The following is a 17222-nucleotide window of genomic DNA, read 5'->3' as shown; positions in this document are numbered from 1 at the left end:
AAATGTACAGCTTAAAGCTAAATGAAGATCTTCCTCACATACATTTCACATATTGAAACTATCTCAGTACTGAAAGGAGAAAAATAAGCTTATTCAACTTACATCTTTTTCTGACCGATGTGGGAACATCGATGATTGGCTGTAGTACATGTTCTCATCATGGTAGTCACCATCAACCCCCTCTACAAACTTCTTCCTTGAAGCACCAAACATGCTGTTTGTCACCTAAATAAGAAGAAAATGTATTATACACCATATATTATTTGGTTTGTTACATAGTTGGTATATATTTTAAATATATATCGATAGAAGGATGGTTAAAACCCATTTCTAAATATCTGAAAATTCCTCTTAAAAATACTTTCCATATATTGCCAGTGTAATGGTGCTTTCAAGACGGATTTTCATGTGACAAACTCATATTCCAGAAACAATTGGGGTGGGTAAAGGGGACATATTTTCATTTTTTGGAAGGGTGTTGTTACGTTTATTTTACACTCAAGCTTACTTAAAATTACAACACGTCAGAAAATAAAAGAGCAAACTTCCCTAGTTTTCCTCTCCTCAGGTAAACATTCAGCCTAAAAGGAAATAATTAAGAATATTCTTTAGAACTCAGTCACCTTAAAAGAAATAGCAAAAATAAAAGAGAGAAGAAAAAAGAAAGATCTGTGAAATCTTCCATATTTCATCACCAGCAAACCAGCTTTCAACTTGACCCCACTCAGATCCATGATAACTAAGAGAAGGCTGAGCTTAACCACACTCAACAACTTCATCCCAGACTGGCAAAGTTACTGCAGACAGCCCACAAAAACCCACTAGGTTTTATTTTACCCTTACTCCCAGGATCGCACATGCACACAGTGCTGCTAAGTCAGGAAATGGAAGCCAGAGAAACAGCAGCCACACAGCTGGTCACAGAATCTTAATTCATTAGCAAATTCAATCCTGCAGCAAGGTCACACAATGTCACTAAAGCATCTTCTGCACACAGTGTGTACTTCTCTACCTCTCATTTGATCACCTGACTATGAAGCTCTGGCCCAGTACAGCACGCACTAACCAAGCCCTGTTTTAACCACCCAGGTTAATGTTCAAACCAGCCAAGTGGCACATGCAGGTCAGCACAGAGCAACTTCCCAGCTTCTTGTACCATATGGGGAGACTGGAGAGAGTGCAATCCAACAGGGTGATCATCAACCCTGAGCTACTGCCCTACAGAACTTACCTTCACAAGGATCTTTATAATCTCGAAAGGTAAGGAAGCTAAGGTAGAGTTCACTTATGAAATGCTCTAAACCTTAAAATTTACTATCTTCACTACAGCATTAGACAAACTTAAAAAGACGGGATTTCAAACTTCTTTTAAAAAAAAAAAAATCAGTCAGTCTGCATTACCTTAGGCTCATGCTTGAAACTGAAATTTCAAAATATTTATTTTGGTTGGCTTCAAGAAGAGTTACTTTCAGCCAGAAATCCTCTTGACAGAAATCCCTGCTGACACAAAATTACTGTGATATTCCTCACAGTATGGCTTATTCAAATTTCACCTTTACTGATGAAGATTTCCAAGCTGTATTTAAATAACATGGCTGTTCCTAGACTGGTAACAATTAAGCCCCATGGTTTCAAAGTCACAGTACTTTTGATTAACAGTAGTCAACACCTGGGATGCATTTAATACAGCTATACTCCACGGAATGATCTCAAAACATTTAGCTAAACAAGAGTCTACTGCACTACTCCTACAAGAGGATTTACTAGTGATATTCCAGAACAAATGTAAAATCTGTTACAAATATGTGAAGGATGGCATGTAAAGATACTACACACCTTCCCCAGATGAAACTTGTCTTTTATGGTTTTTACAAAATATGTGCAAATATAAGGTCCCCAAGTGCTAGAATGCAATCAGCTGACTTTCACACTTATAGTGAATCTTTCATTACACTGTAAGCATATCCCACTGTGTTAATCCCCTTACAATGCAATTATCACCTACCAGATGGGATGGAGCATTTAACAGGCTAAGGGGATTATCTTGTCCTTTGCTCTGCCTGAGTAAAGTGCAGAGAGATGAGCAGTTGCCTTTAACTGCAGTAAAAAGGATAGTGAAATGCTTTGGCAAAGCTATCTTCAGCAATGAAGAGAAGCTGCAGTCTCACCCAACTACTGCTCCAGAGAAGCAGAAAAGCAGCTTTACACAAGTCCCAAAGAATTCTTTGGTACTCCTTTAACAATACCTGGGATAAGTAAAGGATTATTTTTTTGTCACATAACCTTCTCTTGTGATACATCAGCAGAATAACAACTGAATTGTGATAGAAAGCAAGTCCCTGATGCATATGTGGTACTGTACTAAAGTAGTAAGAAACCCTGAGCTACAATACAGGACCTATATAAGGGGAAAAAACTATTATCTTTGACCTAGCAGATTTTGATCTTATTTCTTCAAAGGTTTACACGTGGCTGGCTACATATGTACTGTAAAGATCTCTAAGTCAGTGGGTCAGACCTCTCAAAATATATGTCCAAGAAAGTATGTCCAAATGTAGTCTTTCTACTGAAAAGTTGAAAAATATTTTAAATTCCCCACTAAATTCAAACTTTTAAAAATATTATTTTCTATACTGAAAATCATAAATGACAGTGGCCCAAAAAACTAATCAAGACTACTCCCTGAAGACTGATGAAGTACAATGATATTAATATGGAGTCTGACAAGGGCATGGTTATAAAGAAAGAAAATGAAGAAAACTTCTAATAATTAGATAAATATTTTTTTTTATTGGAAATCCATATTTCTACATGACACCTAACAGAACTGTGCTGATGAACTCCAGAGAAAACACAGCAGGCTGCAGCTGTAGGGGAAGAGTTCAGGAAGACTGAGGAGCCTGCAGTGCTCCTGTCTGCAACCCAGCTGCATCACTGCCCCCAAGTATCCTGAAGACCTTTTAAGACTTTTTGCTGACACTTCCTCACAACAGCATTTTTGTATGTGATTTTGCGTTGTTCAAAGCTGCCAAGCGAAGCAGTCACATGCAGTGTTCAAGCTGTCCAAACTCCCACTGAGGGAAGTGGTGCAGGCAGTGGAGGGCACTCTGGCAAGCACCTAAAGGATTCATGTTAGGCACTCCGAACGTGATTCCACTCCACTAGAAAGAGCTGTCTCCTGTTCTTAGGGTGAACCACAGCACAGATCGCAACAGAGAAATGTGGTGGTACAATTCACAACACTATCCAGCCCTGTCACAAAACTAACAGCACAGTAATATGAGGCAAGCTGCTAAAAACCAGCAACAGAAAGAGCAGGAACTGGGATTAGAGACTTGAACTGCAGCTGCTGTAGCCAGGTTTCTTACTTTGTGCTCATTCTGAAGCTAAAACCAGCAGCCAATTTACCTACTTCCCAATAGTCACTGGTGACAGTGAACGGCTGGCAGACTTCTGAATCAGAGCACTTATCCCCATGCAGACTTTTATATTACAGCAGGTTTGTGCAATGACAGTGTCATACTGTTGCCAGGTTAGCAGCAGGCACCTTCCAATCCATGGTAACTTATTCCAGGATTCACTAACACGCTCATTAGTCACTCACGCTACAAGCATATGCAGAGATACTGGAAAAACACTGTTGTGGTACTCTTTTTAAGAAGGTGTGAGAATAACTGGGTCTGTGCCAAATGCAGACAGATCTGCAGATGGAACTTAGCTGCTTATATCCAAGGACAAGAAGCCACTGAGAAACCTCATACACAGACTGACAGATCGCTGCCCAATCAGCTATGAAAGTAAATACAGCAGAGTTCATGAAGCCCTTACAAATAGATCTTAAACCCTTTGGAAATTAACAGAGACCTGAGGTTTTCGACCTTCAGGTACAGGTCTAAATTGGTGAGGTGAAGAGAGGTAGAAATCAGCCCTTATATTTCAGTTCCTCTTTCATATATATCCATACACACACGCCAACACAATCTGACAGAAGTGGTATGCCAACTGCATGACAATTTTATTACACACAGAATTCTTGTCTCTCAGACTAATGGCATGATTCCCCTCTCCTAATCCTCTAAGTACTTTCTTTTCTACTGTGGGAACTCAGTTCTCCGTTGCACAAGACACACTGGCAGTGTAACCATTCATTAAAAATGTAGAAACGGTGCACTTAAGTCAATTCATTCTTTAGTGTAATGTTGCAAAAGTACTTACAACTCCCACTGATAGTTCCATGCAAAATATTATTAGAAAATATTCAAGGTGACAGAGGAAAGAAAGGGAAGGAGCTACATATTAGGATGGAGTTAAGAGAACTAACCTAATACATGGCCACAAACCACATTGTCCACTTCTGATCAAGTGAACACACGCACTTCTTTCAAAGCATGAGCTGCACCTGCCTCAGGGCAACCCTTGGTATCAACAGAGGCTGGGAGATGAACAGATTGAGAGCAGCCCTGCCAAAAGGGCTTGGGTGTGTTGGTGAATGAGAGGCTGGACATGTGGCAGCAGTGTGCACTTAAAGACCAGAACACAACTGGATCTTGGCAATCCAAAGCAGTGTGTGACCAGCAGGGCGAGGGAGGGGATTCTGTCCCTCTGCTCTGCTCTGGTGAGACCCCACTTGGAGAGCTGCATCCAGCTCTGGGGTTCCCAGCATGGGAAGGACATCACCCTCATGGAATGAATCCACCAAAAGGCCACCAAGATGACTGGAGGGATGGAGCACCTCTCCTATGAGGAGAGGCAGAGAGAAATGAGATTATTTAGCCTGGAAAAGAGAAGTTTTGAGGATACTTTATTTGTGGCCTTCCAGTACCTGAAGGGAGCCTACACAAAATATGGATCATATACTGACAGGAGAAAAAGGAAATTATTTTAAACTGACAGCAAGTAGGTTTAGGTTAATGTTATGAAGAAATTCCTTACTGTGAGGGTAATGAGGCACTGGCACAATGAGGCTTCCCAGAGAAGTTGTGGATGCCCCATCCCCAGTTTTCAGGTTGGATGGGGCTGTGAGCAACCTGGTCTAATGGAAAGTATTTCTGCCATGGTAGGCATCTGGAAACAGATTATCTTTAAGGCCCTTTCCAGTCTAGCCATTCTATGATTCTATGTTTAGAACTCACAACTTCAAGCTAATGTTCATCAAGCAAAATGCAGTCAGAAACCTGGTAAGACCTTTAAATTCTTCTGTGGAACATTTCCTAACAACAGGAGAACTTGAAGCACTGTACAAAGCTTATGAACTTGAAGGATCTAATAACCAGTTTGCTGTGGTCACTGACCTTTATACTTCAGCTGAGAAAATAACCCAAAACAACAGTCGGTACTTATTTCTCTTTATATCTTCTTTAAAACATTTTAAATTGGGAGGAATACTGCAGTATAGCATAATTCAGCACACAAAAATGTCTCACCAATAACTGAAAAATATCTTATTAAAACTGAATTTTTATTAAAAACTACTAAAAATTTTGTCTTAAGCTGCAAAAAAATCTTAAAAATTTACTTATAAAGTGGTTCTATGATTGTGTATCAATGTTAGCTTAACATCCTGAAGCAAATTATTAAAAAATGAAAACTAATTATATTTTTTTGTTTTGCCATATTACTATAGGCAGTGCCTACAGAGCGCTCCCTCACGCCATTAACATAGCCAAATCTAAACTAAGATGATACTATAAAATCTCAGAGGAGAATGAATACTTTTAATTTTCCATAGAGTAGAAAAACCAACATTGAATTACAACTGATGAAACTCATCATCTTTGTGAGATTAAAACTATACACAGTAATACAAGCTGGGAAAAAAAAGAGAAACCCTTTTAGGAATTCTAGCAGTATCTTCCCCTTCCTGCCTCTCCAGTGACTACAGTGTTTGTCAACAGGCACACTATCATTACATGGAAGCAATTAAAAGTTGTAATCTCAGTTTGATGTTACAGAGCTTCTACCCAATTATCTTCTATTGCTGCTGATGTTGCTGCCTAGGTATTAATAAGCAAAGGCAATATTTACTGTATTTCTTGTCTGTCACAAATCACTGTTTTCACAGAAGATGACATATTTACACATGGGAAGGATCTACAAAAGTGACCCTTAATGAGCCTTTTAGTGAGAAATAAGAGTCTCTCAAAATGTCTATCAAAAATCACATGAAACACAAAATGAGCCTGCAATTTAAGTCAAAACACAGAAGCTGGAATTCCGTCAGTTTGGTTTGCTAGCATAAATTAAATTTATAGTAAAAACTACTACAGTTTATGGTCCTATTTCTCACCAAAGATTAATTCCTATTTAACTTAAAGTGGAACTGATATACAATAGAATATATATTACCAAGTTGCTAAATGCAAAAAACCTTTCAAATCCCAAACCTTTAGCAATAAGTTAAAGCTAATTTAAAAATATATGAAAAGTACACTGATAGAAATAGATTTCATTTTCTACATGAAAGACAAAACAAAACCAGAAGTGGAGATCCTCTGTTTTCTCATTTCATAATCGCAGTTTGTCCACTTCTTCAAGGTGAATGATAACCTCCACCAGAACACTGTATGATAATGCCATGATAACAAACAACAACTTTGTAGTACCAAAAGAACATCATTATGGCAAACCGAGTATTTCACTATATTTCTTTCAAAAGCTACACTACAACTGTGAATCTATGCTGCATACAAACTATATCCAAGAAATGGCAGTCCCTAACATTAAACAAGCCACAGAAATTCTCCTGAACAAGAACAACATGCTAACTGCTGTTAATCATCTTTAACTCTTACAAAATAAACATTTTAAAACACTCCTGAAATAGCATAGGAGGAATAGGAAAAATTATCCTACATTAAAAAATAACCCAACATTGAAATTACTAAAGCTGAACTGGAAAATTGTGAGTGTAAGTCTTGTCTTGTAACATGGTTGACACCAAGTCCATCCTGGGAAAAAGTCTTGCAGGTTCTCCTCCTGGTACAGACACAACACTTGAAATATATTAGCAACCAACAGTAGTTTGGGATATGACTTCTCTTTAAGCTGGATGCCTTTTATGGGTTTGATCAATGAGTTATACTCATAGGGAAAAGAATCTTCTGATAGACCATTCAAACAAAATCCAAACACATAAAACACATACACTTCTGCAAATCTGCTGCTGCCTTTCTTGTATTTTCAAATACAAGAACAGCAGCAGCAGATCTGCAGAAGTGACAAGGGCAAACAAACTCACACTCCATCCAGAGCAGTCTGGGGAGAAATCAGGATGATGCCACATGCATTCCACCTTAGTCAATGACAGGAGCTGAGAAGGAGGAATGTGTGTCCTCTGCAGACATGGCAATGAAATCACAAGTCCTGACTACTGCACACATCTGCACACCCACACACACACTGTAAAATACACAGCTGTATTTTCTTGTCTAGGCCATGGTTTAAGGAATATTGTCCATTGGGAACAATGACTACTTGTCTGATATTATTATAAAAATAAACCTTTCCTACAAAAACTGGTACTTGGTTAATGTAGGAATGGGTGAATCTCAGAAGAAATTCAGCTGTAAAGTCGGTAGATAAATAACCAAAATACGTCAAAATTCCATTTCAGAAAGATAATGAAATGTCTTCAAATACCCTTATAACAAGCTTATTACTGCAGTGACACTTTTCCTGGCTCCTCAGAAATTTATTTTGTGAGTTCCTCTCAATCACTATTTTACATCTCAGCCATAATAAAAAACTGACATTGGCAGGTATCAGAATGGCACCTTCCTACCTTCTTTTGCTTGATAACCTTTTGACTCATCCCATTATGTAATTCAGAAACACAGTGGTTGAAAACTACTTGCAGTTTGAACTAAAAATTGATTTTGTAATTGAAAAAATTGCAGTTTGCCATATGAGCTGCATTACTGCTTTTAAGTATTTCACCATTGACACAACAAGTTTAGTTGTTTTTCAGCAATTTTCCTTTTGTAACAAATCAGAATAAGATAACCTCTTATTCAGCAAGTTCATCTATTTGAATTTTATTTCCAGTTTCATACCTGGGCCTGCCTTTTTTTGTTGCTTTGTGGCACATTCTTTTAAAAATGAAACAAAAAGGCAATTTATCCAATTAGAAATTCTAGATCTACTCAGATACCCTCTGGAGACTTCCTTAATACAGCATATACAATCGTAAAGCCTGGCTTTAGAAGATCAGAAAATCCCTAATACATTAAGTTCTTCAGATATAACAAAATCCTACCATTTCCTCCAGGCCCCAAAGAAAGAAGTTGGAACGTGGAATTTTCTTAAACACTGTGATCCTCAGAGCAAAGTGATAAACATGCAACTTCTGTGTTCAGCAAAATTCTGTTGCAGCCAACCGTGCATATGGCCAAACTCACATGATGCATGTGCAGTCTGAAAGCCGAAAGGATTAAGGTAACTGCAGAAATGAACCCATAAAGTAAAATTACACGAAGCACATGCACATTGTTCTGAATTACTTAGAAATGTAACCAATTTTATAAATTTCTCATGGAAGCAAAAAAGGAAATTGTGACCAAAGCCAATAGTTCAAAGAAGTTTGCACTTCCTACTCTAAAAACTCATTTCTGTATGAAGTAAGTCATAGAACTGGTTATAAGTAACTTCAGCTGAAAATTCAAACAGGGATGCCAGATGAGGCAAAGCATATAGAGGGCATAAGAACCTTGTGTCTCAAAAAAGTTGCTCCATCTTGTACTGGCAATAGAAAATGGATTTTAATAGGGACATACCATTCTGACCTGAGAGTAGTGCTCCTCTCTTCAGCTAGGCAGTGCCCCTCTGCTAGAATGCACTAGAACAGGGCAGTTGCTCAATACATCTTTTGTGACACGTGTATGAGCACGTAGCGCAGCAAAGATTCTTAAGGGACATAAATGCACTCCTGTGAAGGGAGCTAAGCAGGTTAAGTGATAATCAGACAGGCCATAAGCCAAGTTTGGAATTCCAGCATCTTAACTCACTGAATCCCCAGACAGGTCAAATATGTTCAAAAATACAAAGAGAAATACAGGATGACTTCTGATAAAAAGCTCAGAACAGTTCTGAGAGAAGAAAAACACTTTAAAGACTTTTCCTTCATCACTGGTATTTAACAGTCATCATGTATTTAAAAAAAAAGACTTTTTAATAGCAATTATAACATAAGCTAACTAAGTAAGATTAAATACTTTGGAGTCCAGTTTCACAATTAATAGAGCTCCAGTGCTGAAGTATTTTTTCTCTATCAACTGTTACAGCTTTGATATCAGCATGACACACTTTGCCACCTCTGATGCTTTGTATCACTCACAGCTGCTCAAAAATATTTTCAACAAACAACAGACAACTCAAGACAATGCAAAAATGGACCAACACAGCTTAAACTGGAAAATTAACCAGGTCCTCATCTACTCCAAGCCAGCACTATAGTCTGACTTCTGAAGCCAGTATCAAAGAAATGATACAAAGGTTCCATTACAAGGAGCAGCTCAAAAACCTTTTATGTTGATGAATCCTCTAAGAAGCTATCAAAACAAAAGAAAAGCCCTGGTGGAGCAACACACAAACACACTGAAATCAGAATCTGCCAAATCAGAAATGTTTACAAGGAAAGCTAGTGGTGAGGAAAGAGGAAACAACACTCCCAGATTTTAGGGAGGCTGTATCCCTCCAGGGGATCAAAATTGAAAATGGCCTGCATCAAGGACACTGCCAGGGCAGCAGGCAGCAGCACGGGATGGGAGTGGATGAGCTGGAAAGATGAAGGTCAGCTGGGCCTCACAGGCAAGGGAAGATGGTTACAAGGGCATGGTTGTATGCTTGTCAGTGAGCAAGTCTTTTACCACATCACCATTACCACACGCCTGCTCTATTGCTGCAAGTGTTTTTCTCCCATTTCTCTTAACCTTGCTGAGGTCCCTTACAGGACACCTAAGCCAAGCTTAGAGTTTCATCTGCTAAGTGCCTCCAGCTATCTCTGTAGTCACTACTTTACATACTGTTCAAGCAGTATTTAACACTTCCTACACACCCAAATCAGCTTTCTAGATCTGTATTCCTACAAAATAATAAGTCTTATTAGATGGTGTTTGTCACACTATCTATTAAGTATGCTGCATCTGTTCACTGAACCCCGTTTTCTGTTGGTTAATTTACTGTTTAAAAATTTTTGTACTATATATCAGACATGCAGATGAAAGCCTGTAAACCAAATGGAAAAAACAAACTCTGAAGTGTTAATTCAATTTTGGTTCATAATCGCATGATTTAGGTGTTTTCATCATGCCAAATCTCATTTATTGTATGAGAAGAATAAAAGATTAAAAATTAAACAACAGGACTCCTTTGACTTTTTATTTGCTTTCAGCTGATACTCTCAGCCAGGAGGCTAGATTTCTGCATCTGTGCTTCAGTTAAAAGGGCAACCATTGCTCCAGCTGGGACATTTCCACAAAAATTTTCTTCTTTCCAGGAATATTGCAGTTATCTTTTTTTTTCTTTTTTTTTTGGCACAGCACCAATTCCACTAACTTTTTACGACAGCCGCTCTGCCTTCCTTTTTCTTCCTGGATAGAGTCAAAACTTTCATGTTTGGTTAATCTAAAATACTGTATTTTAAATAAGCCCTGGTTTCCTGGGCATTTCCTGCAGTTAAGCACTGTACAGTGAGATGTGCAGCATGATTAACAGAGTAAGAACAGAATATTTTTTTCTTTCATTACTCTGATGGAGTTTGTTGACATTAAATAAATCAGTACTACTAGAGACCCATTTCTACTCCAGCTTCTGCCAAGGTGACGGGTGGGGGAAAGTGTATTGTTGGTGGCTTTGGATGTGGGAGGGCTAGTACAGGGAGCACGAGGTAGATAAATCTTAACTGAATAAGAGAGCCACTACTTTTTTACCTTCTATCAGTACATTCATATATAAAGTTTTTAATGTAAGCTGCTAACCATTTCTTTGAAGCACCTCAGGAAAGAGGTAATAACAGTACTTTTAATTTAAGTTGAATTTTAAGAAATACAGGCCTCCCTTTGGTTTGCACTTTTTTTTTTTCCTCCTGGAGGTATTTTAAAAATAGAAATAGCTGAAAATATTTCTGGCCAAAAAATTTATTCAGCACACACAGCCCATCAAACATCTTGTCTTACATTAAAATACAACTGGAAAATTCAAAACATTAGTGTGTTTAATATATTGAATACTTGAAGGAAAAGAAGTATTTATGAGCTGCCACAACCTCCTGGCAGCATACTTGCCTCTCAGTGACTCTCTTTCTCCAGACTAATGTTATGGTCTGCAAAAGCAGAAACACTTCCCAGAAGCACAGACATGTTGAAGTTAAATTCATTTATGGGTTTTTGGAGTGTCCTTCTAAAACATACGTAACAAGCCTGTGACTCTTTAGGGCAAATGAAAAAATCCAAGTCAAAATTACAAACTTTTACCCCTCTGGTTATTTATTTACCATGCTTTTTATTAAATGAAACTCTTCAGATGCTTCCTAAGTATTCCAGGGCCTGTTTCTTGCAACCTTCTGATTACACAGCCAGGCTATGTTGTGATTACGGCTATACCAGGTTCAGACACAAAATAAAGCATGACAAAACAACTTCGAATGTTTTCACATCATATCTGAAGTACAAGGCCAAACCAGTCTTAAAAAGAATTTGCTGATCTTTTAAAGATAATGGAAAAGTACCAGAATTATTTAGGACTTTAAATTTCTGAACTGCAATTCCTCAGAATTTTTATTATTTGATACTACTCCACAGCGGAAAAGATAAATCATACATAGACTGAGCTCCCTACGACACTATCACAAATGCAATCAACAAGTAGAATTAAGGAAGTGGTAAATGCACCTATCATGCCTTTCCACTGTCTAATCTTGCACATGCTTAATTTCAACCTCTCCAATCACTGTGTTGTCCATTAAAGCTGTCAAAAATTGACTCAGACTAGCTATGCACCCTCTCTATGCACATGGACTTTAGTCAGATTTCCATATTGTAAAAATCTGGCTTTATGCTGTAAACTTTGTTCAAATATCAGAAACTGAAATAACACACCAGTTTTAAATTAAAAGCAACTCTTCTTGGAATGGACAGACTTTACACCACAACATTTTAAAGCAGAGCTATCTCAAATTGGCAGTCTAAGCTCAGACTGCAAATGTTGCTGAGACCTGGCCCAAGCCCCAGACATGGGATGGCCCCCTCCATCTCATACCTTCCTCACAGTTTCTGAGACAGCAGTTGTATGCAGAGCCCCAAAACAGAACAGCAACATTTAGTGCCTCAACAGCCTCCTAAAACAACCAACAGGGCACTGCTTTCCATTATTCTGGTCACACTCCCATTAAAAGAGTACTTTTAATTGTGAGTTCTCAATCCTCAGCTAATGTATACACTTTACTCAAGAGTTCCTAGTTCTGATTTCACAAAATTCAGAAGTTATCCAAGTTATCCTGACCAGCAGCATTACTTCACTTTCATCTAAACTTGCAATAGCAAAACACTCAAATGAATTTTCATCTCAACATATTTTACCAGTATTGCAGATGGAGAAAGCAGAAGATTTAAATCACTACACCATGATCTGATGCCAAATTCTTTGAAGTATACTCGGAGTCAGCCAAGTCCTGAAAGAAGTTCTTGCTTCTTGAGTGATACAATCCCTTTCCTGCCCTCCCCGGCCTCCACAATTTTGAAGTAGAATCTTAGAAGATTTAAAAAAAACATTGTTCCAGATATAAATCTTGTTCAGGAAAGATAAAAAGTAATTTCTTTACAATATTTTCATAATCTAAGTGAGTACAGTAAAGTCATGAATATGTCTTTCCCTTAGCATCAAGCTGGTAAGAATATGGAGGGTGATACATTTCATCATGGACCAATATACCGGATAACTGGAGGCAGCTACATGTTGCATAAGTTTATAGTTATTCTTAATTTAAACAAAATACCACCCAGATACTGCAGCTCTCTTAAAGTGACTGAATTGTACACTAACTAGCTCTCAAAAACTGCAAATGTCAAAAGCGTTTACAAATATTGAAGTATTCTTTGTGCTTGATCTCCTTCAATACTGTCATTTTTTAAAAAATCGTTTATGTATCTCTGTGGTGTCATAAGTTTTTTCTGTTAAATATATTCCTTGTAGCTTTTGCTAACCCTTCCCCCCTTTTTAAAAGGGAACTTACCCAAATGCTCATTGCTATGAAGAATAATGTTCCCAGAGGCAGCACAAATGAACAGCCTATAGAGCAAGCACAGTGCACAATCTGTAACTCCCCAAACCTAGCCAAACACAAAAAGCATGTTTTCCTAGCTCTGACCAGAATTTATCTTCAAACTAGTTCAGAAATGGCAATATTATTAACATATACAGGTAGCATAAAAGAGCCAAAACCATCTATTTCATATAGTGACTGGATATATGTCACACATCAAAAGCTTTTTGCTGATTAACAAAAAAAAAAACCTTGACAAGACTGTATCACCCACATCTAACTGAAATGCAGAAAAAGAATCAGTCACAAACACATGATTTTTTAAAAACAATCTGAACTTAAACGCTATCTAACAAATTCTAATGCACACAAACCAGTTCCCTCCAATACTGGAGATTGCTGGAAAGGAGGATCTACTACTTCTAAAGTACCAACATGAATTATTTCAAGCAACTGCAAAGAAAAGTCTAGATGATTCAATAAATTAAATACCTAACAAAAGCTTTAAAAGCAGAACAAGGAAAACCAGATGTACTACAGATAGCTGGTAGAACGCCATTCACTTAACTCTCAAAGCATTTTTTGAGAATAAGGTTATTTAGGATACCTTAAAATTAGTTAAAAGGTGACAATAAATCAGTTACAGGGAAGGTGGAATACAAAAACATAACCACCATCTAGTACAGGCTGCAACTACGAAATTTTAATGATAAGCAAGCTTTTTGGATTTTGAAGTGACAGAGAGAAACCTTCTATACATTCAGCGGACAATTCTTACATTAAGAATATAATTTTTATACTAAGGCTTTGAATACAAAAATTTTGTGTTTAGTAAATGGAAGATTTACTACAGTGGGAATCATCACAGAGCAGAATTTTCACAAGGCATAGTTTCACAGCAGTGAAGTCTACTGTCACAGTCCTGCTCCTGGCTGGCTCCTTAAGTTTTCAGCCAGCTGTGTTCTTGGCCCAGCTGTGGTTACAGCCATGGTTACACTATGCCATAGCAGGTGGGACAATGTAATAGCCACAGCCTCAATTTACAGTATCTTAACAGCCAAGAAACTGTATCAGAAGATCCAGGCAAGCACTCTGTTATCCATATTCACTTTATCAAAAGGATGAATTTTTGTATGATGGAAAACACTATTAAGCAAGATGGTCTGTGATGGTAAAATTGAACCAGGGTGACCAATGAAGTTGCTATCCTAAATTTCTCCATCATGCCTGCTCTACAAGGGCTGCTGCTGACAAGCTGCAAACACAAGTAGCAACTGAAGTACCACTGATTTACTTCTGGTGGGTTACACTGAATTTCACACAGGCCTTGCTACAATACCTTGTCCAACCATCCCTACAGCAAGTACAGAAACCTCTGGGACAGGAGCAAGAGCACAGATGAGGGGAACAACCACATGCACCACTCCATTTCTCCAGCACAGGGTGTCAGTCAGCACCCAGCACCTGGGCATGGTTTTCTTTATTTGCTCAATTGCCTTTTCACTGGGAAAAAATGACAATAAAACCCTAATAAATCCATGGGTACTAGAAGATCTTAACTATTGTCACCTGTATGCTTCTCACATAACATCAAGCATTAACCCCCAGCCTAAATTTTCAATTGAAAAGAACAAAATATTGACCAATGCCTGTTAATTAATGATTCAAAAACACTAAAGGAAAACAATCTGTCAGCAAGCCATGAAAAGCATACAGAGAAAAGATGCATGATCTGAAGTACCTTTTTTTTGTTAATAAAGATAAATTTGCTAAACTCTAGATTAAATGCTTAGATAGCTAGTTTAGGCATGCATAGCCCTAGTTAAGCAGATAAAATTAAGGAGCTATAAATTTTCTTTTAAAAAGGACTTACATTTTTACTGTCTTTTAAAAAAGTTTCCACATTTCAGGTTATTCATGAAAAATTAATTCTATGAAGACTTCCTCTATACTATGGCTTTGTGCACTTTGAAAGTATTCTCTGAATCCTTTGTGTACTCATTCCTCTGGGATTCCTGTGAAGTCTATAGTCAGATTAATTGATAAAAGACTGAAGTGAAAAACTTTTTGTTTTCTAGAAAGTGCATCCTTGGTTAGTTCTAATTTTCTCCTTTTGTCATTGTTTCTCAGTTTAACAGCCTTCTTTCTTAAAATGTTGGTAAATTTCAGAGGAAAAATTATTTCAAATATCAATTATTTATAGTGATCCAACAAACAAGGAAGAAAAGCTGTGACTTATCCTAGTTAGGAGAAAGACAGGAGCCCCTCTGGGAACTTTGTGACTTCTAATACTTATCTGATCTTCTACTTTGTATTGATGTTTCTGAATTTCTTCTCATCAAGAGCAAAGTATGCATGCGGTTCTCTACAGCAATTTTCCAATCCCTTTACATAAATATTACTAAATTTTATAAGTGGCCTTGCACTTTAACATAAAGTAGAACTTTACAGTTTGCTCCCTCTTCTCATATATGTTCATAGGGACAAATGTATCTCTGCATCAGGGGCTCTGAAATACAACTTTCTCATTCCTGTTCAAATCAGCAAAGGATTTAATACAAACAAAAATCTACATCTGAAAACGTTCTTACAAAAGCATCCCTCAATTCTAAGCCATGTTCTAAAGTACCTACTTTTAAAGGAAGCAAAGCATTCAGTCTTGGATAACAGGCTTCTGTAAAATTCCTTGGTATAAAAAGTGCTAGACTGGAAATGAGAGACAACATGGATAGAGAAGTACTCAACCAAAGAAGGTTTCTTTTACAAGGAAAACTCATTAAAACGCTTTAGAAAGAACAAAGCTGAAGATCACGCTCAATAAATGAATGACTTTTCATCTGTGGATCCAGTTTTTCAAAACAGGTCTATCTGGTACTGCTTCATGAAGTATCAGATCTAGTCCAAATTTAAATAAGCTGAATCATATGCCATGGGGCACTCAAGCTCTGCTAGTCCTTATTCCTCCTACCCTGGTACCTGCATGTGTGTCAAGCACTACTGGCTTTAAGAAGGGACCCTACTGCCTGGTTCAGAATATATAAATTCATGAACAAGAACACTCATCTGCCTTCCTTATCACAGCAACTAAGTCAGTCATGACAACTCTTGTCATCCTGATACCAAGGATATCTGGAACTACGACTTTTCAAACTCCTGGTTACCAGTATGCACATATCATTGCTGCATAGCTCTCACCTGCATAGGGAACTGCAATTCCACACCACGGGATTCTCTGGTCTCAGTCTAAGCACTGCAAGAGAGACTGCCACAAAAATAATTTTTAGAAACTACTGGTGAAAGCCACAGTCCCTAATGGTAAACTACCAACCCGGCCTGGCTCTAAGAAAGCCAAAACAATCTGGAGACTATCTTGGATGCAAAAGGAACACACTGATAAATGACCCTGAGGAACAAGAAACTAACCTGTGCCAACTGAGCATAACAAACAATACATGACAACAGAAAGAAAAAATTCTTCAAAATCACTTCTGGGACTTTCCAGAGTGTATAATTAAAATCAAACACATATTGCCAAAATGTAAAACACAGCAATCACAAAAGCAAGCTATTCTTGAGGTTTTGACTCTTCTGCTCATCTTAGCTTAATGAATCCTAAACATGTCATGACATGTTCCTGGGAACGTGACCATGCTACTTTCAAATGCAATTTGGCAAAACCCCAAAGCTAACTCATCTGGTTTTAACTTCATGCTTTATCACATTCACTTTTTTTCCCAGTAATTTGTCAGCTTTTACTAACCATCAGAGTCCATTCCACCAAATTCCTCCCTAATTCACAAGAACGTAACAAATTTTACATTTAAAATGGCATAATACCCAATTTAGAAACGTCACCTCCTTCCTACTCTATGTTTAGGCCATAAATATCAAAACTGGCTACACTGCATAGCACCACAGTTTGAGACGTGCAATAAAAAACACAGCCACTGAAATTCTACTTATTGAT

At 37.7% G+C, this 17222-nt stretch overlaps 1 protein-coding gene across 2 annotated transcripts in view; it reads right to left on the bottom strand.

Annotated features, from left to right (window-relative positions):
• The window catches only part of CNOT2 (CCR4-NOT transcription complex subunit 2), an 84044-nt gene that overhangs the window by 33902 nt on the left and 32920 nt on the right, over positions 1 to 17222 (bottom strand). For both annotated transcript variants that reach the window (XM_059472768.1, XM_059472769.1), the window contains exon 2: positions 103 to 225. In XM_059472768.1, coding sequence (XP_059328751.1) covers positions 103 to 213 — 111 coding nt within the window. In that variant the 5' untranslated portion in view covers positions 214 to 225. The remainder of the gene's footprint in view (positions 1 to 102; positions 226 to 17222) is intronic.

This window comes from Ammospiza nelsoni, chromosome 5 (genome assembly GCF_027579445.1).
Source record: "Ammospiza nelsoni isolate bAmmNel1 chromosome 5, bAmmNel1.pri, whole genome shotgun sequence".
Classification (NCBI taxonomy): Eukaryota; Metazoa; Chordata; class Aves; order Passeriformes; family Passerellidae; genus Ammospiza; species Ammospiza nelsoni.
The sequence above is the reverse complement of the archived record's forward strand: the minus strand, read 5'-3'. Positions and strand labels throughout refer to the sequence as shown.